Raw genomic sequence first — 27,943 nt, 5'->3', positions numbered from 1 at the left:
AAAGGCTCTGAACCCACTCAATGAGCAGATGGCCAAGGGGATACAGGGGCCCGGGAAATGGCGCATCTCTGGATGCCAGACAAGGCCATGACAGGCAGTCAGGGACATCTTCACCAGTGTCCAGCCAGCAGCTGCAGGGAGAAGGGGGATTACTATGGGTTACTACCTTTGGACTGAGCTGTTAGGCACACTGATTATTTGACAAAAGAAAAGGAAGAAGGCTAGGGGGAGGGGAAGGAAATCAGGATGAAGGAAAGAGAGAGGAAGAGAGGGAGAGGACACAGAAGAAAAGGGAGACAGACAGACAGACAGACAGATGATACATTCCAGTTTTATCATGCAGGTTTGTCAGCAGGTCACCCTTCTTTGCTTTGCTTGGAAGTACCACTCTGCCCTGGGATCCTTCTGTCCAGCAAGAAAGAGAGACTGCCTGTTTCCCTAGCATTTAGATTCCCTTACCAGCATCCTGAAGGAGCATCCCTAGGTTAGGGCTACTAACACAGACAGAACAACCTGGAACAACAAAATGACCGGGGAACAAATACACTCACGTCCTGCGTTTGCACTTGACCTACATATAAGACAAATGTGTTACTCTTTCCTCACAAGAGTGGGGTGAAGAGGAAGGACACATCAGGGTTGAGAGGTAAGAAAGCCAGACTGGAGCGAACCCTTTGAAAAGTCACAATGATCTGATCTGAGGGACTTCAAAGCAGGCCGCCACAGCATGTCGCCCAAGTGCATTGCTTTCAGGGCGGAATCCAGGGGCTTGGAGGTAACCCCAGACCCTGGTGCAAACTGTGTCGGGCATGTCTAACCAAGTGCATGGGTGTCTCTGTCACACCTACAGGAGAGGCCAGCTGTGTAGGTGACAAGGATATATTCATTTTCTGACCACTGAATGTGCTAGGGAAAGATTAACCAGCTGTGATATGTTAAGAGACTCAGATTTCTCCCTGTGGGATACAGAGAAGGGATTGTTTGTAAAGCCACTGTGAAGCAGAGACGAACTCTCAGAGAATGAGGTTACAATAAACAACACATCACACTCAGGGCCTGCTCTGGGCATTTCCGGGCAGAAAGATCTTCCCCCGTTGGAGAGGTGTGATTGGAAGTTGGCCTGTCCGAGGGAAGTCTGACCCGAAGGCTGGTCGCTCTCTAAGCTAATGCTCACCCTTTGACTCTTGGTCAAAAGTCATCCTGAGCTGACCGCAGCTGCCTTGAGCAGCATTTGGAGCCCTGTAGGTGAAGTCTCAGGAACCTCTGTCTCGGGGGACCATGCCGACCATGGATGATATTCTAGAACATATAGGGGAATTCCACTTTTTTCAGAAACAAACATTTTTCCTCTTAGCTCTGCTCTCCGGTTCCTTCACCCCCATCTACGTGGGCATCGTCTTCCTGGGATTCACCCCTGACCACCACTGCCGGAGTCCTGGAGTGGACAAGCTGAGCCAGCGGTGTGGCTGGAGCCCCGCAGAGGAGCTGAACTACACCGTGCCGGGCCTGGGGTCTGCGGGTGAGGCCTCCTTCCTCAGCCAGTGCATGAGGTATGAGGTGAACTGGAACCAGAGCACCCTTGACTGTGTGGACCCACTGTCCAGCCTGGCTGCCAACACGAGCCAGCTGCCACTGAGCCCCTGTGAGCATGGCTGGGTGTACGACACTCCCGGCTCCTCCATCGTCACTGAGGTAAGTGAGCTCAGGAGTTAGGGTGCAAAAGAAGCAAATATCTGAGTCCGTCTTAAGGAAGACTCGGGATAATGCATGGTCCTTATTCTTGTCCAGACGTGTTTTTTTGGACCCAGATGCCTTATAAAATCCTAGCTTCCTGGTAAAAACATGCAGCCTCTCAGTTGTCTGAGGTAGTTAGGGAGAGCTCGGCTGACACCAGCAGGCACGGACACTGCTATGTGCAGGACCCAGCCTTGAGCCACAAGCAAGTGTACATCGGGGTGCCCGAGATGATGCCAGATGCAGGGCATGCCTCTGGGGATCACTTGTGCCGGAAGCCCTTCTATTCCACGACCACACTTGTGTCACCAGAAAGAGTGTGACCCTCCCTGACTCCTGTGCTCCGCCAAGGAGCATTATAAAGATGTGCTCTTTGCTTCAGAGATATCTGTTCCTCTTTATCGTGGCCAAAATGCCCACAGGAAACTTTGAGGCTGTAGGTTTAGACCATGACACAATTATTTATTATTAAAAAAGTATAGTCACAGAAGCAGGCAAGACGGCTTAGAGGGTCAAGGCACTTGCAAAGCAAGCCTGAAAATTGAGGTCAATGGACTGACCTCAAGAACCCCCATAAAAGTAGGTGGAGAGAACCAACGCCACGAAGTTTTATACTGACTTCCACGTGCATGCAGTAACATGGGCACACCTACTCACATGCATCATACACACACATATACCATGATGATAAAGATGTCTGAAACAGAAGAGATAGTCACGGGCTGAGGGTATAGCTCAGTAGGTAAAGCACATTCTTGTAAGCATGAGAACGGGGAGTTCAGACTCCAGAATCAACAGAAAAAATGATCCAGGTGTGGGCGCATGAATGTAATTCCAGCACCAGGGAACCAAAGACAGGTGTATTCCCAAGGCTGGCCAGGCAGCCAGCAGAACCGAGTTAGATACATTCCGGCCACCGAGAGGCCCTATTTCAAAAAGAAAGAAAGAAGGTCTGACTCTGAAGAAATGGGAGCAAGGGCTGTTCTCTGGACCAGTGTGCAAGTGTACACAGCTACGCACACATGAACACTCACATTCATGCACGCACACGCATACGCATGAGCTCATTGTGAAGCCTCATTCCGTGAAGAAAAAACATGCAGGCATGGAAACTTACCATGGGGTTGTCCTGCAAACACAGAGGGAGATGCTAAGCAGCTAGTTGGAAGGACAGCCGGGGTCCCGGGAGGATATCCCGGCCTTTAGTGAAGGAGCCTCATGGGGGTCAAGGGGAGATCTGAAATGGACTTCATGCCACATCAAGGCTCCTAGAATGGACGCCACACCACTCTAAGACAGCTCTACAGAGTGACTCAGTTCGTCCCTCTGTACAGAGGCCAGGAAACTGAGACCACAGCAGAAGAACTTGGTTGTGCACCAGGCTGCAGAATTAGAGACAAAAGAACGGGTGTTAGAAGACTGTCTCTCGTCTGCTCAATTTCCCCCTGCCCTCCAAGCAAACCGGACCAAATAGAACAGTCACCGCAGGACATCTTGAATTTCCCTATTCAAAAAAAAAAAAAATAGCCAGTTAAGAGTTGTTCAAAGCTTGCTTCCCTCTAGCTGTGCCCGTGTATCAAGTGTATGTCTCCACTCACATTGGGTCTTAGGAATAGAAGGGAGATGAATGTGTCTTATTTGTAAGTCTTATGTCTGTAAGTCATGCTACTACCAAAGCCAGTGCTTTAGTCAAACGCCAGACACACATTGTCAGATGGAATGGTAAATGGATTTCAGGGAAAATCTTTTGGCAATGTATAGAAAGTTAGAATGGGTTACGAAGCAGCTGGATTATTGGCCTTCATGTCGAATATAGTAATATTTGAATAAGTACCACACAGTAATCAGCTAAAACTCTGGGGCTCCCAGGAGCGCCCAGCTAGGAATATCTGAAGAACTCTGAGCTGCATGTGTCTAAGGAGAGGCTAATAGCATTTTCTTTCCCTCTGCTTTCTTATATTCCCCTTCTCCCCCCCCCCCCCGCCCCCGCTCGGACGGACCGCACACGCGGACAGTTTAACCTCGTGTGCGCTCACTCCTGGATGCTGGACCTGTTTCAGTCGGTAGTGAACGTGGGGTTTTTCATCGGAGCTGTGGGGATTGGCTACCTAGCAGACAGGTAGGTGAAACACCGGTGGGGCTTTTAAAATAACGCACAGGTTCAGACAGTACTCAGGCTCACCCACCCACCCTGCATGAATCCTTCTTCAAACCAAACACACAGACCATCCTCTTGCTCCCACCCGCATTCTATAATCTTGGATTTTCCTCAGCTGCTTGGATAACAATGACTCATGTTGACTCTCAGATCCTCCGGAGGTCAGGGGAGGAGGTTCAACCACCAGGCAGGATTTTTTTTTTTTATTTATGGGCTTTCCATCAGTTCTGGGCTAGATGAGGAGGCCACCAATGATTTACCCTTTCTTGTGATTCTCAGTCTATTCTTTGTCCTCACGTGGTCACGAGCCTTCAGGAGCTGTGAACTCCTTAGCCAGCTAATTCTCACATATCAGAGTCCCCGATACCAGGCTCTATGCCTCTGTCCATACATATACAGTCTTGGCACCGGCCAAGCTTTGTCCCTGGGCTCTGGTGGCCACCGTTGTAGACTCCTGCCCACTCACTGCACAAAAAGGTTTTTTTTTTTTCATTTTTTGTACCTCTTATTTCTTCATTTATTTTTTTTACCTTTTTAATTAAAATATCATTTCATCATCCCTGTTCCCTTTCCTCCTTCCAGTTCAATGTCTCCTGCCCCCAACCTCTCAAATCTACAGCCTCTTTCTTTGTTGTTGTCATGCCCATATATGTGGACAAATATGTAACTACAACTTGCCCTGTCTTGTCCAAAACAAGGGGCTGACCAGGATAACCAATCAAGGAGCTCATGGCTAGGAGGAGCTAGTTCTTATTCCCTTAGCAATCATTAGCTATCTGTAGTTCTAGGGGTGGGGCCCTGTGAGATTTCCCCCTTTCTGCGTCGTCGTCGTCATGTCTATTGATACTGTCAATATCAATACTGTCCTCATCTTGTTTATGCAGTGGTTTCTAAAGGAGGCAGCTCCCCCGCCCCCCCCCCACCCCCACACACACACACTTTAGACTTCCTGGTCCTCTGGCTCTTACAATCTTTCCAGGCCTCTTCTATGATGTTCCCCGAGCCACAGACGCAGGGGCTGTGCTGCAGGTGTCTTCACAGGGCTGGGTGCCCCCATAAGCTGTTGCTCGTTGCATTGTGTCCAGTTACAGTCTCCTGTGGTGGCCGCCATTTTTGGTAGAGAGATGCCTCCCTTTGGTGAAGAGTAGTGGTTACATTTACCTGCTGGGTATAAGGAGAAGACTTAGAACACAGTTAAGGAACAGACATCTTTGCTTTATAGGTGACCGTTAGCAAGGCAGGGGAGTCCTCAACAGAGAGAGAAGTGAGGTTAAGAAGCACTGTAGATGCCTAGGTTTTAAAGGTCAATGATTCATAATGTCCCCATGTACAGAGTGCCTCCCATAAAGCCAGGCACTGAACTCTGTGGCCTGGACATTACCACTCTAACAGCAGGTACCCAATATGAAGTGCTATGTACCTGTGTATTTAGGTGCATGACACACACTCTGATGATACATTTGTATGGTCTATGTGTGTGTGTGTGCACAGAGACATGGCTAGAAATGGTGTTCCTATCACATAAATGCAGTCAATGCAAATAACCTCAGATGATCAGATACAACCACACAGGGAGAAAATGACATGCTTTACATGTTTGCTGCACATGTTTTTAATGAAATTTAAAGTGTATACAGCCTTAAACAATGAGCATATTAAACGATCAGCCTGCAAACATAAGTATTTGACTCAGAAACATATAACAACTGAGAAGGCTCACTGCCTTCTCAGACCTCTCTAACTCTCTCTCTCTCTCTCTCTCTCCCCCTCCCTCCCTCCCTCCTGTGAATATAATCTAAATGTATGAGCGCTTTCTTTGATTAAACATCAAGCTGGCATCAAAATTGCAAAGGAACTAAAGGCTCCCAAGAGCACACTGACTTTACAAGAGCCCAAGGCCCCGTTGGCAGCAGGACGGAGGATGGATGGAGGTGGCAGAGGCACAGTGCCAAAAGTCACAATGCATTTGTAACTGTCTGCTCAGCCTCCCTGGTTGGCTTCCTCATGACTCGGCTGTGGGAGGCTGGGAGGGGGAGGGGGAGGGGGGGGAGGGGGAGGCCATCCGTTTTTGTTGTGATTACTCAGAATCAAGGGTAGCTCAGCTGCCCATGAAGTCAAGACAGACGTGTTAGTAAGGAGGCCCAGGGTCCAAACTCACTCACTGGCAATTGGCCAGAGAGCTCCGGTTCATCCACTCCTGGTACAGTGAGGTGGACGTTAACACCAGCTCTCCAGGGAGCGTCACACATGCAGGTGACAGCCTCACTTGGGCTGCTGCAGCCTGTTAATTATTCTCATCCGACTCAAGCAGGCCAGGTCCAAAACCTCCTCACGGCACGTTCCCAGAAAGATTCCACCAGTTCCCCTCCTCCTCGACTGAGCTCATCCATTCTGTCTCTACACAGGTAATCTCTAGAAAGCTGCAGCTCCCCCACCCCCCATTGCACCCCTGGAGGCTTCCAACGGGTCTCTAGGTCTTTACCCAAAGTCGACTGGAGTTTTGCTGGCTACTGCTCTTTCTTCTGTTCCAAGAGCATCCAATGCACAACTAGGAACAAACAGCATGCATTTCTCTTCTGCATACTTAATGCCCACTCCAGCTTTAGACCTCATGCAAGAAGTCAGGAATGTCATGGAAATCGATTTTATCCACAAACTGTAAATAACATTAAGGTAAAATATATTGTCACACACACACACACACACACACACACACAAATTTAAAACATTCCTTGATGCCTGATAGCTGATTGGGCATGGGGTTTAGAAGACAGCCAGGAAGGTATTTTGAAATTATTTAGGTAAGAATATTGAAAAAGTGGGGAGGGTTAAGGAAAAGGAGAGAAAGAAGAAAGGAGGAAGGAAGAAAGGAGGGAGGGAGGAAAGGAAGGGAGGGAGAAAGAGAAGAAAAGGAGGGAGGGAGGAAGGAAGGAAGGAAGGAAGGAAAGAAAAAAGGAAAGAAGGAAGGGAGGGAGAAAGAGAAAGAAGGAGGGAGGGAGGAAAGGAAGGGAGGGAGAAGGAAAGAAAGAAGGAAGGAAGGAACATAAATTGTTTTGCAGGAAGTCAACTTTTCCATGGTCACTTTGTGATGTAGATTTTGAGATTAGTTGTTTGCTAAAATGTCAGATTTATTTCTTCAGTCACAACTTCTGAGGGAGGTTTTGGAGTGTCACCTGACACCCAGAAAAGCAACCTTTCATGGGTTCCAAGCACTGTGCTCTAATGAGGAATAATGAGTGTTGTATTTAGTGATGTGCTTACAGGCATTTAACAGCAAACATTCTAGAGGGAATGTGCCCCTCAGAGGTGTCTAGAGGCAGCAGTTCCTCCACGGGAGGTCTCCACAGTGAGAGTAGACAGCCTTAGAGGCTCAGGTGACCAGACAGAATAGGCAAGTAGCAAGTAACATGTATTTTACACCTGTTTTCCTCCTGTTTCAATGTAACCTGTTTAAATTGTCAGTGTGTATCCCTTGATCGTTAACAATGGCCATGTTTAACAATTGATTTGCAACTCTTACTCCTAGAGTCTAGGTCTGCTGCCCCAGTGTAAGCAACCCAAGGCACAGTGTGTGGGCTAGGATAGTTGTAACTAAATGTTCAGAATCATGAGAAACAAACTCTCCACCAACCACACAGAGGAATTGTTTGACCAGGCTCCAGGAGTAAGTCTAGGAAAGCGGTGTAGGTATGCTCAGTCCATGGCCCGTATACTACGTGTAGTCAAGGATAGCTAGGGACACGGTCCAACGCAGAACCACAGATTTACCTAAAATGTTGAGATTTTATGTGTGCGTTTGTGCTCATGTGCATGCATGCATTCCTGTGTGGGTATGTTCCTGCATGTGTGTGTGTGTGTCTGTGTGTGTCTGTGTGTATATCTGTGTGTGTCTGTGTGTGTATCTGTGTGTGTCTGTGTATATGTGTCTCTCTGTGTGTATCTGTGTATATATCTGTATGTGTTAATGTGTATGTGTCTGTGTGTGTGTGTGTCTTTGTGTGTGTGTGTGTCGGTGTATGTGTCTGTGTCTTTGTGTCTATCTGTGTTTGTCGGTGTATGTGTCTGTGTCTGTGTGTGTATCTGTGTGTGTCTGTGTGTATGTGTCTCTGTGTGTGTGTCCGTGTGGTATCTGTGTGCTTGGACAACCCTCCCAGTCTCCAGACTGATTAAACCCAAGTTCTTCAAATAAACATGTAGAAGCCATCCCAACACAATGTTTCATTACAAATGGAATGATAACTGTGGGAAGCCAACATGGAAAGTTTCTTAGATGGGCAGTTGGCTGAGAATTTAGTACCAAACCCCCGACTCGTGGATTGTTCTATGATCTGACTAGACTTAAGGCATCCATCTCTGGGAGGTCTGGGAGGAGAAAGCTCTCCTTAAGTAGCCACAGTACCTGGGTGAGGCGGGCCCAACAAGCTCTAAATGTATCTCATCATTGTGTAGTCTCACAAATGTTACTAAACAGAGTTGAAGTCAGGGATCTGTGTGTGTGGTGTGTGATATGTATATAGTGTGTGTGGTATGTGTATGATGGATATGTATGTGTAGTGTGTATGTGTGTGTGATGTATGGTATGTGGTATATGTGTGTGTGATGTGTGTGTATGAATGTGTGGTGTATGTGGTATGGGCGGTGTGTGTGTGTGTATGAATGTGTGGTGTATGTGTTGTGTGTGTTTGAATATAGTGTGTGTGTGGTATGTGTGTATATAGTGTGGTGTGGGGGGTATATGTGTATGTGGTGTGTGTGTGTGTATTGGGAGGAGGTATCAATCCATACATCTAGAATTAAGAACTGGCCTTGGATTTTGATCACATCTTTATAATGTCTGTGAATCTTCAATTTTTCATGAATCCCACTGTGATGGATGTTATTGTCGACTTCTTGGGATATAGAATCACCTAGAAGGCAACCGTGTGAGAGTGATTATACAGACTAGGGGAAGACCTACCTTGACTGTGGACATCACTGTTCTGAGTTCAATTCCTGCCTGGACTAAGATAAGCACTAGCATCCGCCATTCTCTGCTTTCTGATTACAGATACAATGTAACCAGCTGCTTCAAGGTTCCTGGAGCTGACTACCCCTCCCCTACAACTGGCCGCCAAATAAAGCCTTTCCTCCTCAGTAAAGTACTTTTACTGAGAACTTCGTCACAGTGCTAGAAGAAACACCAACTAATTCCACACTAATTCCAATGTCTTGGTTCTTCTCCGCAGGTTTGGCCGGAAGTTCTGCCTCCTGGTCACCATCCTCATCAACGCTACCGCTGGGGTTCTCATGGCGATTTCCCCCAACTATGCCTGGGTGCTGGTGTTTCGCTTTCTCCAGGGACTGGTCAGCAAAGCGGGCTGGCTAATTGGCTACATCCTGAGTAAGAAGTTTTGAAGGGCTGTTGGGTGCACACAGGGACTTTTAGTCAGATGGAAGCTGAACAGAACGACAATGCTGACTTTTATTCCATCCCTAAAGAATTTTTAACCAGGAGGTGGTGGCACAAATCTTTAATCCCAGCACTGGAAAGGCAAAGACAGGTAGATCTCTTAGTTCAAGGGCAGCCTGGTCTACAGATCGAGTTCCAGAACAGCCAGGGCTACACAGAGAAACTCTGTCCTGAAAAACCACCTCTTCCAATAAAAGAATTTTTTAAGAATATTTGTTTTCTGAACCCTGGAGTATTATATGGAGAGAAAGCCTAGCCTGCCAAACCTATTTAGACGGAAGACTCTAAGATAAGAGATGTGCGTGTAATATGAGCGAATTCTCACTGCACTCTGTCTGTTCTGATAGACCATCTGGACTTACACGCAGGGAAGCTGAGGACCCGAGTGTGGCTGTGGACCTTTGGGTATTCAGCAAGATCTAGGATCGACTAGGAGACAGGTTTTAGCATGCCTTTGAGGATTATCTATATAAGGCTATATCATCCTAAGTGAGGTAACCCAATCACAAAAGAATACACATGGAATGCAATCTCTGATAAGTGGATATTAATTAGCCCAGAAGCCCTGAATACCCAAGGCACAAATTGCATAACAAATGACTCCCATGAAGAAGTATGGAGAGGGTCCTGATCCTGGACAGGATTGATCTAGCATTGAAAGAGAATATAAGGACAGAGAAAAAGGAGAGAGGTGATTAGAGAAGGGATGGAGAGAAGAAGGTTTATGGGACATATGGGGAGGGGGGATCCGGGAAAGGGGAAATCATTTGGAATGTAAACAAAGAATGTAGAAAATAAAAATATTAAAAAGAAAAAAGGCTAACCACCTTAACTGTGGGAGACCCCATTGTATAAGCTGGGGTCCTGGATTGAAAGAAAAGTAGAGAGTGGGCCATAAATTCTGGGCTATAATTTACTCACCAGTAGCCAGAGTTACAGTTAAGGTCCCCGAGATACAAAAGCATGCTTAATTCTATAGCACAGCAGTTATCTAGCACTTGGGGGAAAATCACCACCTAGTTAATATATAATTTTCCCTGGTACCATGAGTCTGGAGGAATTTCAGGGCAGAAAGAGAACATTATTCCTTTCAGAAAAGACAAATAATAAATGGTCGGTGAATGAAGAATTTAATGTATGAAGCTATTCAACCAGTAACCAGTAATTTGGTTTCTAGAACATACTATGTAGAAATCAATTATTCCGACGTTTGCTTTGCCATTAATTTCAGCCCCTGACCACTCGTTTCTTTCAAAGTCTCTATGAATGCCAGGTTCTTGATACCCACCGTGTGACTTCTCCCCACCCCCACCACACACCTCTCCAGCCCCAGCCAGGACCCCAGCCACTTTGAAAGACAAATACTGGCATTTGTTGAGCACCCGTACCATTTTATTTAATAGAATCAGCCAGTTTTAAATTATGGTTTTCAGTAACTGATAGAAATGGGTTTAGCATGTATTTCTGCTGAGTTAGAAATCATCAAAATCCTTAACAGGTTTGCAAGACATTTAAAGCAAAGACTAAGGTTTGTGGGAAATGTGAAATTCTAATTTCAGTATGTCTTTCATATGAAAACAACTTATCTCCTAGCTCCCTGCATACAGACCTCATATGTCTGCCATGATGCCGACATGAGGCCATGAAAAAACCTAATTATTTCTCCCTGTGCAATGATGGCTGGTAATCATATAACAGAACAACTATATGAAGCACATAATAAGTCCTGACTTGTATGTTTTCTACTTTCTAAGCCTTAACTACCCCCACCATAAACGTTTCCAAGAGACATGTATTTAACAACTCATTTGCAAAGGTTTTGAAAGTTTTTAAATGACTACTTTGCAAACTAGTAGTAGCTGACTCCTGCCCCTGCCCACCACAGGGTTTCTAAGTCCATTACACAAATAAACAGAATTACAAAGTAAGTATTTATCTGTGTAAGAGAGCAGCTTATATATAAACGTCCATTTATATATGAAACATGTATGACCCAAATTCAGTTCTTAATTCATTTGTTCATGCTTTGAGTTATCCCTGCCTGGTTTTAGTGAAATACAATTATATTCATCCCTGAAATTTATGTATATATATAATATACATATGTATGTATATACTGTTTTATTTTATGTTATTTTCTTTTATTTGTGTGTGTGTATGTGTATATGCTCATGTGTACACATGAGCAGGTACCCATGGAGGACAGAGGAGCGTGTCAATTCCCCTAAGACTGGAGATAGAGGTGGCTGTGAGTGACCTGGCATAGGTGCTGGGAACTGAACCAGGTCCTCTGCAAAGCCAGCAAGTGCTCTGAACCACTGAGCCATCCCTCAGCCCCCGAAATTATTTTGTTATTATTGTTGCTATTTTTTTGACACAAAAACATGTATGTAATTTGGAATGGCCTCAAACTTACAAGAATCCTCCTGCCTCTGCCTCTGCGTCTCAAGTACTAGGATTATAGGCATACATGATGTACTTACTATACCTAGCTTTGTGCCAAAGATTTGCTCGTTTTGTTAACATGGTTTGGTTAATGCAAGTTTATAATTAATACAATAGCAATAACTGCAACAAAATACCACTACCACTACACACACACACACACACACACACTCCACATACATACCATACACACCACACACATGCACACACACACAACACATACATACCATACACAACACACACACATACACACATACACATACAACACACACACACATACACACACAACACACACATACACACACAACACACACAACACATATATACACACACACAACACATACATACCATATACAACACACACACAAACACACACAGCACACACACAAATGCACACAACACACACATACATACACAATACACATACACACACAACACATACATACCATACAAAGCACACACATATGCACACAAAACACATACACACAAAACATACAGATACACACACAACACATACATACCATATATAACACATACTCATACACATACAACAAACACACATACACACATAGCACATACACATGCGCACAACACACATACACACAGCACATACACATATGCACACAACACACATACACACAGAATACACACATATACACACAGCACATACATATCATATACAACACACACATATACACACAACACACACAACACACACATACCATATGCAAAACACACATACACACACAACACACACATACACACACAACACATGCATTCCATATACAACACACGTGCAGACACACACAACACATACATACCACACAAATACCACACCACATACATACACCACACACACACACACACACACACACACACACACATTTTAAATTGTTTGGAGAAAATTAAATTAAGGCTGTATTTTTAAGCTGGTTGCCTTAAGATTGGGAGCCAGCTTTGGCGCAGCTCACAGACCACATGGATTCTTTCCTCTAGTTACAGAGTTCGTTGGGCTGGGCTTTCGCAGAACGGTGGGCATTTGTTACCAAGTTGCCTTTACTGTGGGGCTCCTGATCCTGGCCGGGATGGCCTATGCCCTCCCCAACTGGAGGTGGCTGCAGTTTGCCGTGACTCTGCCCAACTTCGGTTTCCTGCTCTATTTCTGGTAAGTATGTTGGGAACAAGACGAAGATGCATCAGGATAATCTGTGTTGTCCAAGTCTTCCTTCTCCACAAACACCCTGCTTGTAAATGACAAGGCTTTGTTCTCCAGGCCTGTGTCACAGGAAGCCATAAAAACCACACAGTCCCCTGCTGGAAACCCAATGTCCTTTAGGTTGGGGCCTAAGACTTTTATGACCTGTTTCTTTTATTTCCTGTTATTTATCTGATGTTTTCCTCCCAGCAGTTGGTGTCCAATTTGGATAGCACGCCCTTCTTAAAAAAGTCAACCGTGTTTCCTTTGTAATCCATTTACTCCTTTACAAAAAAAATCTAAGATGGACAGGCAGAGTGGCAAATGATTCCACCATTACATTCCCATAGGCATGACCAAGGCGGACATCTCTAATCAGTCATAACAGCCATTATCCCAAAAACGGCTGACATGGCAATCCAGATAGACCAAGTTACCCAGACTGGTAAAACATACTTGTCATTCGCACCCAAGGGAAACACAGACAGACCAGCAAGTTGGTGAGGAATCATTCGTAAGAACATAGAGGTTTGAAGGGCTCCCTCTAGGACATGAATTGAGCTTTGGATCTGTCAAAGTTGAGATGGCAAAAGGAAGTCCTGTACAGATATCCAGGACCTGCAAAATTTAAGAATCTGGAACTCAAGTAAGTTGTACGTATATCTTGGTTGCATGTGGAACAGAGGGGCCGGTAAGTGCAAGTGACCAAAGTTAGAAGATGAAGGACTGAGAACCAGAACTCAAGAAATAACCTGGTGTTAGAGAGATGGATAAGTGCTTTCCACAGAGATGCAAAGACGCAAGTTCAAATCCCCAGCACCCGTGTAAATGCTGGACAGATGGCAGCCTGTAATTTCAGAGGTTGAAAGGCAGAGTCAGGGGAATCCTTGAAGCAGGATGGCTTGCTGGACTCAGGACTAGCCAGATTGGCAAGTTCTGGGTTCCCTTGAAAGATTCTGGCATTCTTTCCCATTGAACAAGGTGGAGAGGGATAGAGGGTCTCCCAGCACCCGGCTGAGGCCTCCACAAACAGGCAGGCACACACACACACACACACACACACACACATCCATTCACACATATACAAACACACACATACAAACCAAAAGGAAGGAAATGAATCACCAATCTTAGAGCAGAAAAGCTAAAACAGAAGGAGCAAACTGGAACCATGGTAGGAAAAACAGGGCTTCAGGGGCAGATGTGGGGGGGGGGGGGTGGAGACCACAGGCAGTTCTGATTAATCTTTATCTCTCTAGAAACTTCCATCTGTTGCTTTCCAGCCCTGGTCAGGTCTCGCAAATATCATTAAACCCGGGACTGCATCTCTGTAGGCCACGTAATACCAGGCCCTGTGGTAGCTTCCAGTTCAAGGCACTCCCACCATAAGGCCCGAGTGGTTGTCCAAACTTCACATAAACACAGATAACCTTTATGTGTGCCTCTGACAAGCTGTCGAGTGAGCCCAAAGTGACACATCTCGGCTTGGGTTGAGCTAGAGTCTCTTCTCCTGCTGTTCCCAGGAAAGCCTAGAGCGCCTGTGTATCCCACCTGTAAGCTGTCCAGATTCCTATCTTCTCCCAAGTTCCCACTTCTCTGTCCCCTCTCCCAAGATCAGGCAACAGTGGAGAGGCCATTAGAACTTTCCATGGGCAGCTAGAAAAAAAAATGACCTACAGTATCCCAGTGTTTGGCTGCTAAGCAGGCCACACTCTGGGTCCTGACCCCTCTTAAGCAAGCAGTCTGTCACCATGTTCCTCTCCTACAGAAAGATCCAGCCCAGGTCCTCCTGGCTCTGCTTTTCCCAGGGCAGTGAGCCACTTCTAGCTCTTCTGCTCTTACCCCCAGTGAGCCTAGCCAGTCAGCTTCCAGCACAGCAGGCTGCCCCTCCTCCCCTACCCCACCCACACTCACCCTGACCTTGACTGCTCTGAGGGTTTCAAGACACAGGCCCTTAGGGACTTGCCATGGCTGCTTGAGCCCGCTGGGTCAGGACCCAGAGTGTGTGCTTAGAACAGCACCGTAGGACTTGCAGGGCCTTTTCAAGCCTGCAAGGTCAAACTCAAACCTTTCAGCCCAGTTTCTGCAGTCTGCCCACTCACTACCTGACCTCAGAAGCTCACCTCATTTTTTCAGCATGAAATATATTTTTAAAAAGTTATATGGCATAACATAACATGTGATATATTATCTATAATATATAGCCATATAATCATGCAGCAACTGTGTATCATATAATAGTTAATGCATGATATGTGTGTGTATAGATCATGGCTATCCTTGTTGCCCTCCAAGATGATTTGCAACTCGCTCCTCTTTTCCTTGACCTTTGTTCTTAGGCCCACCCCTCCACACTCCTCCCTACCCCTACTTATCCCTTCCCCATCCTCCCCCTCCACACCCTTTTGCACCCCTTCCTACCTCTTCATATCTCTCCACACCCCTCCTCACCCCTCCTCACTCCTCCTCAACCCTCTCTGCCCCCTCACCCCTCCCTACTTCTTCTCACCTCTCCCTACCCTCTTCAACCCTCCCTGTCCCTCCTCACCCCTCCCTGCCCTCGTTGCCCCTCCTCATCCCTCCTCACCCCTGCCCCTCCTCACCCCTCTGCTCCTCCCTGCCCTCCTCACCCCTCCTCATCCCTCCTTACAGTGACATAAGCTGCATGTTCAGCTGCTCCCTGCCTAGCAGTTCATGTGCTGCAGTTCAGGTTAGGAGTCTCAGAGGAAGAGGCCTGAAGGCTTCCCAGACATGGGCTGACTACAAGTCAGAGTTTAGGGGAAGACAGAGCCCCACATGCCCTGCACAGTGTTCTTGGCCTCCTCTGTAGATCCAACTGAACTTCCCCGTGCAAAGTGCTCCCAGAAACTCAACTGCATGGACCAGCAGCAAGGTACCCCTCTCCTGGTCTTATACCCTAGGTGCATACCGGAGTCTCCAAGATGGTTGATCTCCCAGAACAAAACTGCAAAAGCCATGAAGATAATTAAGCATATTGCCAAGAAAAATGGAAAATCGGTGCCAGTCTCTCTTCAGGTGAGTTGAGGCCTTGGGTGTCACGTGCTGGGTGCTGAGAAGGGAGGGTATGGAAGGCATGCCACATGTGCTAGCAATCACAGCAGAGGCATGGCACCACATCCTTGCATTTTGGTGAAAAATACATTAGAATATTTCATACACAAGACTCATGTTCCCTAAAAGAATAAACAGATGGTGAACATCAGACTCAAAAATAAATCGGACTTTCGCAAACAAGTCAGAGAAGAAGCTGTTTCTTCTATCTTGTGTAGCTCAAGGTTTCACTGGGCGCTCCGCCTCAGCTGATGCTGTCTTGTTTCCTACAAGCCCAGCTTCCCCGGGACGGGGTCTAGCTCCATGAAGCAGAGTTCTGAACGCAAATAATATCATAGATTATTTTAGACGTAGCCATTTGGTCTGTGTTTCAGGTCTTACTGTTAGTAGATCTCAGTACTCTGAACTCAAACCTGTTTATCTGATGGGACTAGAAAGGAGAAATGGGTTGTAATAAAAAATTGTGTCTGGGGTTGGCCTGTAGCTCACTTGATACAGTACTTGCTTAGCATGCATGAAGCCCTGGGTTCAATTCCCAATGCTGCATAAACCCTTTGTGTGTGCACGCCAATAACTCCTGCACTTTGGAGGTAGTAGAGGCAGGAGGCTCAGCTGTTGAAGTTATCCTTGACTACAGAGTGAGTTCAAGGCTACCCTGAGCAGACATGATGTTTCAAAAGAAAACAATAAAAAGAAAATTCTATCTAGATGAGAGTAAATCATTTCTGAATGAGAATACAGCATAAGTTAGTAGGCTAACTGTAAGATTTTTGACATTTACATGACTTGATTTGAAAGATTCAGTAACCATATTTGTGCACGTGTGTGTGTGTGTGTGTGTGTGTGTGTGTGTGTGTGTGTTAGACCTTAGGTGGATATCAATAATCATCTTTGATCATTCTTCCACCTTATTCATTAAGGCAAGGTCTCTCAATCCAACCCAGAGCTCACTGATGAGGTTACTCTTGCTAGCCAACTTGCTCTGGGAATTACAAACTGGTGACCACACCCATGCAGCATTTAGATTGATTCTGGGGATCTGAACTCTAGTCCTCATGCTCGTATGACAAGTGCCTTAAGTGCTGAGCCTTCTGCTCGGTCTCTTGGTACTTTATTCCTACTGAACTCCAAGGGATGCCGTTGCTGTCCCGATGTCACAGTCTCAAGCCTGAGTGTCCTTCTGCTCAGCCACAGAGGGGCCCATATGGTCCCTCAGGACGGCAGAGCTGGGTCTCCATGGTACCCCAATGTACCTTACAAATCATATGTCATGAGCGACATAATTGAACTGTGTCTCAGGCCCTCTTCTGTACAATGGAATGAAAAACAGACCCTAACATCTAGGGTAAAGACTAAATAAGACAACATAGGACTGAGCCAACAAAGGACTGAGCCCATGATGGATACTCAGCTGCGATTCCCTCTAGGACCTGGAAACCCCCTCTAACAGAAAACCCCCTTCTTGCTCTTCTCTTAGAGCCTCAGGGCAGATGAGGATGCTGGTGAGAAATTGAACCCTTCATTCCTGGACTTGGTCAGAACCCCTCAGATAAGGAAACATACGTTGATCTTGATGTACAATTGGTAAGGAAGTCCTTTGTTTTAACTTAAAATTCTTCTGCGTTCATACAAATACAGTCACTCTCGTTAAAGAGAGGAAAAAGCACACCCTTAAATTATCAACCACCAAAATAGCATTACCAGAGGATGTTGACGCTTAGCTCACGGACAGCAGTACCACCTGATAACATTTTCTTCAGATAAACGTGAATGTTGGCTTGGTTCCAACAATTTATGAAGTGGTCCTTGGGCATAATTCTGCTGGTTTAAACTCTGTATTTATATGAAGCTGCATTCTCTGAGTTGAGAGCTACAAAAGTATCAGTCAGTTCTGAAAAATATTAAAGATGCAGTTTGTCCTGCTGCATCAAATAATTAATATTTAATTAATGACATAAAATAAATATAGGGCTACAGAGATGGCTCAATGGTTAAAAGTAATTGTGGCTCTTAAAGAGGACCTGGGTTTGGTCCCAGCACCCCCACCATGGTTCACATTGTCTGTAACTCCAGTTTAGAAAGATTAGTCACCATCCCTGGCCCCCATGGGTACCAGATACGTACATCATATGCTTACATGTCAGTAAAGCACCGATACATGCAAGTTGAGAATGAGTAAATATTTTTAAAACTATGCATGCTTATCCATTCCATTAACATACAAATTTGATTTTATCCCCATAATTGGTAAAATTTTATAGAGACCAAAGAATTGCTTTAAGATTGATTTCTTTATGATTATCAGTAACTGTTAGATTTATCTGCCTGTTTTATATGACTGCATGCTAAGAGTCTCATAAAAATATCTTTGGCAAAAAGCAGTTGAGTGTAAAAATATTTAAGGAGCCCTGGCCTGTGGCCCAGCAAACAGTAGGTTTTTTTGTTTGTTGGTTGGTTTTTTAAAAACAAAAAAAAAACAAAAAAAAAAACAAAACAAAAAACAAACAAACAAAAAAAAACAGCCGGGGTGGTGGTGGTGCACACCTGTAATCCCAGCACTCTGGGAGACAGAGGCAGGCATATTTCTGAGTTCAAGGCCAGCTTGGTCTACAGAGTGAGTTCCAGGATAGCCAGGGCTATACAGAGAAACCCTGTCTCAAAAACACCAAATCAAAAAAACCAAAAAAAAAAAAAAGAAACAAAAACAAAAACAACCCACCACCAACAACAACAACAAAAAACCTTTCCAAGAGGTTCTAATACATAATCCAAATTGAAAAGTATTAGTATAGATTATTTGTTCCTGAGTGTAGCTCACCACAGATATCTAAAGCTAGTGAAGAAAGGCCTTTCCCCCTTCTTTTACTCGGAAGAGAAAACAAACAAACAAAAACATACCCAGGGATGTATGAATTAGACAGCCCTGGCTCTACACTGCGGGGACCAGCTTCTCAGGGCTGGCTGGGCTCAGGCACTCTCGGAGCCCTGGGTGTCAGTGCGAGGACATTCTGAGGAGGTTATCTCCACACATGAGGGCATCCTGGCTGCAGAAAGGGACCTGTCCTTGCTGGCAAAAGCTGCATTTCTCATGGTCCTGTGCAGCAAGGGCAGTGTTCACCGTCGGCCACGGTCTCCTTTTCCTTCCCTGATAGCCTCAGATTTTCCATTATTTTGCGTTAACAAAATTAGAAACATTGTTAGAAGACCAGTTGGGACAGGTCAGAGAAGAAATCGTTGTGAATGGAGGCTACATACACTGGGTTTTCAGGTTTGTGAAGTTTGAATTAAATAGTCAAGTCTTTGCAGCCAAACTGCTCTAGGGAACCACAAAGAGGCCCAGAGGCTGCTGGGTAAAGGACCTGCCACAGAAGCAGAAGGACCTGAGTTAGGACTCCCAGCCCACATAAAAAGCAGGGTTAGAAGGCATGTGCCTGTGATCGGAGTGCTGGGGAAGTAAGACAGAAGGATCCCCCGGGCTCGATGGACAGACAGTCTAGACAGTCAGGATGCTCCAGGTTCAGTGAAAGAGACCCTGTCTCAAAAGACGAGGTGGGGAGAAGTAGAGAGAAAGGCAGGACATCAACCTCTGACCTACACATACACCATTACACACACAGGAATAATTGCACAGATACCTCACACATACATGTCCCGACCCACGGGACCTAGTAATTCAAGGAGCCAAGGGGAACTTAAGCCTGAAAGAGAGAAACAGGTGGGAAAGAAGAGCAAGACCAGGCAAACAGGGTGTTCTGTGTCAAGGCCTCTTTAATGAACTACAAAACACCTGGTTATGAACCCTCAGTAAGAGAAAGTAGGGAGGGGCTGAGGGGGATACTAGAAGCACAGAAGGAGAAAAGGTCATCCGGGATGGATGCTGGCTGTGACTCGAGGAATCTGCAACTTTCCTGGAATGCTGGTTTTTCCCAGACCATCCTAGGTCTTCAGCCAGGTAAAGAACTGGTTGATCAGCCTTGTGTGAAGGGGCGGGGGGGTTAGCTGTAAACCGCAAGGTCAGTGAACTTTCAAGATGAGGGCTGTTGAAACTCTGGTTTTCTAGGGTTTGGTCTCCAACATATCCCCCTCTTGACTTAAATAAAGTTGGGGAGTGGCTATGGAAAGAGGGTCGATGGAAAGCCTGTTTTAGGCTATGTGGTTTTGCCCCCATGTCCAGCACCCCAGTAACTAGGCCTTTTTAGATCCTGGTAGGGCAGGGCCTCTGCCTTAGGCTATGTAAGTTGCACCCGCTCCTGGCATCATATCCCACTCCAATGGTTTAATCAGGCCCTTGGTGGTTGTGATGGGCATCCAGGTAGCGGACTCACAATAATCCCGTCATGGAGTCACCCTGCAGCCAATAAGCGGTGTGCATCTGGCTCGTGGCACCACAATATTTCCTGTCATTGGCTACTCCACAGCTTATGGCCCTCAGCCACTCTTAGGAGCCGGAGGTCACCCTCCCATCATTGACATCTCTACAGCTTACAGAACCAAGAAGGCTCAGTGTCTGCAGCAAGGGTGGAGAACTGAAGGCCGATGGTTGCTACCTCTGCGTTGGTGGAAGAGAGGTTTTCGGCTGAGTCTCAGATGTCTAGCCGATGGTAGTGGACTACAACTGGTTTGTTTAAGGCAGAATCGCTCTGTGATTTAACGAAACTGGTTAATCTGTTAAGAGCCCAAGGCCCAAATGACAAAAGCAACAAAAGACCCACGAGGGGCCCCAAAAGGCTGGGGAGCAAGGTGGAGAGTCAGGGCAAAGTCTCAGCATTAGCATACTCTGGCAGCTAGCATGTTCTCTACACTCAGAGTTCCCTAGCATTAAAATTTTTAAATTTTTGTGATATATAGAGATATGATTCTCCCTTCTTTTATTATAAAAATATTGTTGTAAAGTTCAATGGGCCTGTTCCATAATATCTTGTCTTTGCGAATTATGAGGAATCTCAGTAATATGACTAATGTCAAATTGTTAATAAAACATCTCAAATGACTGACTATAATAATCAGTGATAATATTTGTCTTAATCTGATTTGAAACATTCAGTATAAAAAATATATGTAAAAACAGTTATAACTAGAAAGCTTGAAAAGCTGTCAATGGTCATATGTATATTTTTGATTAATTTTTTGAATAGAATTTGTATAAATAATTGTAAAAGTTAAGAATTAGTAGCATTAAAAAAGAAACAATTTCAAGCAATTGTAAGCCATGAGCTATATATATATATATATATATATATATATTAATATATAAATCAAAAGTTTGATTTAAGATTTTAAAAAGAACAACTACAGCACCCAATTCAATTATCTGTGCTGAAGCAAGGGGACACTCAAAAGAATAAACATGTGATCTAATTATGAGCTTTACTCCCATAGTTGATGCATTTTTATAGGATGCATGTATAAATCTATAACAATAAAAAAGTATAGAGGCAAATTTTTAACAATTTATCTTTTAGATAACAATTATTAATTTTGCCTAAAAGGGCTTGCCATGTAATGGATCAACCATCAATGTTTTGCAATAACCAATTTGATTGCTGTTTGAAACAAGGACAAATGTTTTCTACCTTGAAAACAGAGGGTTACGTCCTCCACGGGCAAGCTTAAGATGAGGTAAATATAAGATAAAGCCAATTAATATATCCTAACAAATTTTAAAAATCATTTACCTAAAAATTCTAAAAGTCCATAGTTAGGAGAAAGGCCTGTAACAAACATTCCATGAACATTATACACTGAAAAATTTAAGATCCTAGCTTCTTGTATTGAAACAGAGACAAAACATCTTTTCTCACTTAAGGTGAGGCTACTAGCCATTCCTTGAGGAAAAAACCTTCTAATGAAATTGCTTTATTGATTCTTTAATGTTAGAAGCAAATGCTTTTATAATTATCAGACTGTAAAGCAAAAAACAACCCTTTAAATCTATAATAATTTTGTATGGAGTAGACTGGCCAAATGTTAATGCCTTTGTAGCCTTATTGTCCTTGCATAGATTTGAACTGCATTTTAAACCACACCTGGATAAGTATTTCAAGAATGTTCTTTTAGCCAAACACTCCCTAAGTGAGGTCTGCAAGGCAAAAACAGTTTTTCACAAGCTTCCTTACTAGCTTTCACTCAAATGTAAATTTTTGTTGTTGTTGCCCAAGGACCCACCTTGAGTCCTTGGCAAGGACTTTCATTATATGCTGTTCCTCAAACCATCTTCTAATCTGAGCCTTTTATCTAAGACCAGACCCAAACCTGCCTGTCCAGTCCAGCAAGGACATTTTGAGGATTGACTAACAAAAGGAACCTGTAATTCCAGGTTCCCAGAAAAATCCTAGTTTCATAGTAATCAATTAGCCTGTTTGATATCAAATAAAATTTCCACTGAGATCTCCCTTTTAATCTTGGAGGGTTAAATTTTGCTCCCACATTGCAGCCCACAAACCTGTGGAAAAGTGGCAACAGGCCTACAATGGCGACAGCTGTATTGCTCTTAAAATTATCTTAATTACAAAATATGTTAAGAATCGTGAGCCTTTAACTAGATTGCAAACTGAAAACTGCAGCCAGTAACACACTGGCAATTTTTATTGTAATTCAATTTTTCCTTGCAATATTAGAGCACAACTGCAACTTTGGAAGCAAATCCCAATTTTAAACAATCTATTTTCTTTAAAATCAATGGCAAACCCATTATTTTGACAGCACAATGTTTGTCTGCCAGTTCCTATGTTCAAGTATATGACAGTGTAACTTATTAAAGAGACAGTATTTTAAATCGTATTGCTTATCAGTCCAATCTCCAGGCCAAGATTCACACAAAACACCATGCCAATTTAGAAGCATCTTAGAGGCTTGTATTTCCTGGGTTGCATCATGCCATGTGTAGCTAGTTAAGATGGCTGCGACACTGAATCACCAGTTTTAAACTAACCTTTTCTTAAAAACACTATACCTTTTAAATCATAGCCAATTAATTTATAACTCTATAGTCAAGATATGTAAAACACGTATACCTTTAAGACCAATTAGAAACAAGAATAAAGTGATTACATGAATTTCATAAGTTAAACCAAAGTTTTCCCAAAGCTTGAGGCTGGTGGCTTTTTTTTAAGCAGCTTTTTCTCCAGCTGTGTTTGACTCCTACTTAAGAAAGAGAGGCACCTTAAATTAGCTTTCTCTGTGTAAATTGCAGACTGGCAGGACTGCCGGCAGATAAAGCTTTTTTACCATTATTTTTCTTTTTAACATAAAACATAAAAACAACCAATCATTTAGCTAAACAAAACAATGGACAACACAAATTGACACACATATGGACAGGTTTTGGTGCACCAAAGACAAACAACAGACAGAGAGGGAACTTGATGTCCCAAAGAGATCCAAATATCTTAACCTGAACTAAGGAGATCTCTAGTAGGTTTCAGAGAGGAAACAGGATATCTCCCATTTTCCTCTCCTCACCAGGAGAGTTTTGAAATAGTTTTCAACCATTTTTTTTTTGATACCACGTCCTACACATGGAAAAACTGCTTTTCTGAAACCTGCTTTTTTCCTTGTTTAAGATTTAACAAGGGAGAAGGGGGGTGCCTAGTCAAACACACACACCTGTGGAGAGAGGTGGGAGGGGAGGAGAGCCCAGGAATTTCTTTGCAGTCTAGGTCTTACAAAGAACATTTTCTCCCTCAGAGAGCTCAGCTCGGGCCAGCTGTTCCTATACTAACTCCATGGCTGCAGACAATTTTTTAGCAGGGTAGGACCATTGGTCAATCCAGACAGGAGAATCATTTCATCCATGTGATCTTATCTGCCTGGCATGCAGGGGGAGCAATGGCCCTTATGAAAAATGGGTATTGTAACCTAGGCCTGCGCGATCCATCTTGGGAATGGTAGCTACCAGCATGGGTCTCCCCTGTCCATTTTTGCCTAATCCCTGTCCAGGGAGATAGCCCTGGGAGAGCATTTGTTGAGCAATAACCTCACTGGGACTACACATAAGGACTTTCATTTGAGAGAGAATGTCTCTTCCCCAGAGGTTAACAGGCAGACCAGGGACCATGAAGGGCTGAGTAGAGCCAGTATTTCCCTCACTGTCCTCCCAAGTCAGCAACTGTGAGCTCTGGAGAGCATTTTTTGATTGTCCAATCCCCTGTAGATGGGTCAGAGAGGCTTGCAAAGGCCAAGCAGGGGGAGGGGGGACCAGCACTTTGCAAGATCACAGTAGAATCAGTGCCTGAGTCTAAGATGCCCTCAAAGCTTTTACCATTTATTTTAAGGCTGAGTATAGGACGATCAGACCTTTACTGGGTCCAGGCAATCACCAGAGATCATCCAGAAGAGCGAGGCCAGGCAAACATGGTGTTCTGTGTCAAGGCCTCTTTAATGAACTACAAAACACCTGGTTATGAACCCTCACTAAGAGGAAGTAGGGACGGGCTGAAGAAGGAGGAAAGGTCATCCGGGATGGATGCTGGTTGTAGCTCGAGGCATCTGCAGCTTTCCTGGAATGCTGGTTCCGCCCAGACCATCCCAGGTCTTCAGCCAGGTAAAGAACTGGTTGATCAGCCTTGTGTGAAAGGGGGGGGGGGGAGAGTGGTGGCTGTAAACCGCAAGGTCAGTGAACTTTCAAGATGAGGGCTGTTGAAACTCTGGTTTTCTAGGGTTTGGTCTCCGACACATGCACACATAATATATAAATAACATTATATTAAATAAATATAAATGTACATGGCACTTATATATAATATATATTTATATACACATATATACATATATACATATACACTACACACATATACACATATATACATTAACACATATACATATATACACATGCATACTCTACATATACACACACATACATATACATATGCATACACATACATACATACACATACATACACATACATATACATATATATACATATATATACATATATACATGAATACCTATACACCTATACACATACATATACACATATATAAAACAAAGAGAATTGATTGACAACCAGGAGGCACTGGCTATCATTCCACTAAGTCTCTCCATCGGGACCTCTCAGCTTCTCACTGAGCCGATGAATTGGAAGCTCCCCAACTGTTTGCAGGCTTCTGCATCTCAGGTCCCTCCAGCCTAAGTAAAACAGTGGGTATAAAAGCAATGGCCCAGATGGAAGGACAGAGGAAAGGTCACGGGCAGAGGTCTTCCCCTCCCCCCAGGCTCTCCAGGCAGGATTGTGTGCTTGGGGCTCCACTTAACTCTGGCTCTCCCCTCTGCTCAGGTTCACGAGCTCTGTTCTCTACCAGGGCCTCATCATGCACATGGGCCTCGCAGGGGACAACATTTACCTGGATTTCTTCTACTCTGCCCTGGTGGAATTCCCAGCCGCCTTCATCATCATCCTTACCATCGACCGGGTTGGTCGCCGCTATCCCTGGGCTGTGTCAAATATGGTGGCAGGAGCAGCCTGCCTGGCTTCGGTTTTTATCCATAATGGTAAGTTCACAGGGTAGGTGGCTTGGAGGAGAGCAAGCCCAGCAGCACAAAGCCTCGCTAGAACATTCCAGCAACTCCCTTGACCTCTGTATAATCCTGCGCTGTAAGTGAGGAAAATCCTACACCGTTAGCAGCCATTATGTGTCTTTCCTCATGAAGCATTTGTTTGAGAAAAGGGGGGAAAGGCCGTGAAGCAATCCTAGCCACGGGGAGCTACATCTGAGGCCACCATAGATGAGCAATAACCTGCAAATACGCCCCAACTTACTGTTCTCTAGGACAACCTGTGTGGCGTACTCCAGCTTTGGAAACTGGCATCATATTGCTATTACAGAAGCTGAGGTGTAACGTTACAAATCTCTTAGAGTTAGAACCACGGAGACAATAGAAAGACCGGGGATGTTCAGGAGTAGAGGGGGAAGGGCAGAAGACTTTTAAGACAAGAAAACCTCTGTGTGCGTGTCTCCAGATGCACTCCGAAAAGCTCCTCGGGTCAGCGATGGACTCTGGGTGACTATGCTTTATCAAGGCAGATTCATCATCCGGTATAGGTGTCTACTCTGGGAAGAATACTGATAACCCAGGAGGTTATATGCATGCCGGTGGGGCAGCTGTGGGAAGTCTGTACTTTCTGCATTTTGCTATGACGCAAAGCTATACTTTAGATTTCAGATAATTCTTGTTTTATTTTGTGTTTTGTGGTGTCTGTCTGTTTGGTGGGTTGGCTGGTTGGTTGATTTCAGGACCTCTGGAAGGGCAGTCAGTGCTCTTAACCACTGAGCCATCTCTCCATCCCCTAAGCTATACTTTAAAATATGTTCATATATGTATATTCTATGCCATGACTGCATGTATTTTACACATATATTTTAACATATATATACACATATATACATATGGGCATAATCTCACCCACAGTCTGTTGTTTTGTTTGCTATAAGCCTTCAGAAAGGAAAGAGAGTAATGTTTGCTTTTCCTTCCATCATGTGACTTCGATCACATATGTATGTATGTGGGTGTGTGCACATGGGTGCATAAGGGCATGTCTGATCACCTGGAACTGGAGTTGCAGGCAGTTGTAAGAAGCCTGCTGTGGGGACTGGGAACCAAACCTGGGTCCTTTGTAGGGGCAGCAAGTGTTCTTAAGAACAGAGAGTCGTTTCTCCAGTCCCACGTTTTTTAAAAGACAGTTCTGGAGAGATGGTTCCATGTATAAAACAGTTCCTATGCAAGCAAGAGGACCAGAATTATTCAGATCCTCGGAACCCACATAAGTCCTGGCAAAGACATAGGACCCCTAGAGTTAGCTGGCCAGCTAGACTGTCTCATTTGGTGACCTCTGTTCAAGTAAAAGCTCCCGGCTCATTTTATAAGGGTCAGTTTGATGGAGGGAGCCCTGTGACATCAGCCTCTGACCAGCATGCAGATGCATGCATGCACATTAGAACTGCATCTGCGGTTAGAGCGTGCAGATCTGCAGAGGCTGCTCACATCTGTAGAAAACTATTCTTACTTCCCCATCTAATTCTACAACGTGGATTTATTCTTCCAAGCCCACTCTGGAGCCCTGTGTGAGGACAGGTGATCATATGCACAGTGCATGAGTATTGGTTTTCCCTCTCAGATCTGCAGTGGCTGAAAATTACCGTCGCGTGCTTGGGTAGAATGGGCATCACCATAGCCTATGAAATGGTCTGCCTGGTCAACGCTGAGCTGTACCCCACACACATCAGGTGAGTGGGACCACTTGGGTTTGGGTTAGAGAGCCTTACTTCTCAAAGCGCAGTGAGGGGCTAGGCAGGTGGTCAAAGGCTTACAAGCTGAAAAATGCCCAGAAGTCTCAATAGCAAGACCATGATGGATGCAGAGAGTGATCAGAACAGCTGAGTGGGTCATGGCGACCACAGATGTGGCGTGAACCACGTGATGGAATGAAACACAAACATTGTCCAGTCTGAAGGCTTAGGGCAAACAAAACAACAGAGGGTGGGTGGGTGAGATTAGGCCCGCCCATCCTTTCTGCATGATGAAATGAACAGAACCAATGGACGTACGTTCTCAGACATTTAACAGCATGGGGAGTGCAGTGGTCGGTACCTCCTACAGGAAGTTAAAGGTTAACTCGGTTTCCTGTAACTTAGGAATCTCGGTGTCCTTGTCTGCTCCTCCATGTGTGACATTGGTGGCATCATCACACCTTTCCTGGTCTACCGTCTCACCGACATCTGGCTGGAGTTCCCGCTGGTCGTATTTGGTGAGAAAGCGCCACAGCTTTAGTTACTAGTGATCGGCAGTGTTAGTGGTATTATTTTGATGCTCTCGAGTTAGTGCCAACCTTGAGCTCTGGAACTGAGGCCTTAGAAGCACAAGTTGAAGGCAAGATGAGAAGAAAGAGACATT

The 27,943-nt window shown here is 44.8% G+C and overlaps 1 protein-coding gene across 2 annotated transcripts in view; it reads left to right on the top strand.

Annotated features, from left to right (window-relative positions):
- Positions 1–1,278: 1,278 nt before the first annotated feature.
- The window catches only part of LOC127673942 (solute carrier family 22 member 2), a 40,864-nt gene continuing 14,199 nt past the window's right edge, over positions 1,279–27,943 (top strand). For both annotated transcript variants that reach the window (XM_052169742.1, XM_052169743.1), the window contains exons 1-9: positions 1,279–1,692; positions 3,750–3,853; positions 9,118–9,272; positions 12,783–12,951; positions 15,903–16,017; positions 17,531–17,637; positions 25,329–25,543; positions 27,168–27,276; positions 27,685–27,797. In XM_052169742.1, coding sequence (XP_052025702.1) covers positions 1,279–1,692; positions 3,750–3,853; positions 9,118–9,272; positions 12,783–12,951; positions 15,903–16,017; positions 17,531–17,637; positions 25,329–25,543; positions 27,168–27,276; positions 27,685–27,797 — 1,501 coding nt within the window. The remainder of the gene's footprint in view (positions 1,693–3,749; positions 3,854–9,117; positions 9,273–12,782; positions 12,952–15,902; positions 16,018–17,530; positions 17,638–25,328; positions 25,544–27,167; positions 27,277–27,684; positions 27,798–27,943) is intronic.

Source organism: Apodemus sylvaticus, chromosome 23 (genome assembly GCF_947179515.1).
Source record: "Apodemus sylvaticus chromosome 23, mApoSyl1.1, whole genome shotgun sequence".
Lineage (NCBI taxonomy): Eukaryota > Metazoa > Chordata > Mammalia > Rodentia > Muridae > Apodemus > Apodemus sylvaticus.
Note: the sequence above shows the minus strand (reverse complement) of the source record. Positions and strands in the feature narration are given on the sequence as shown.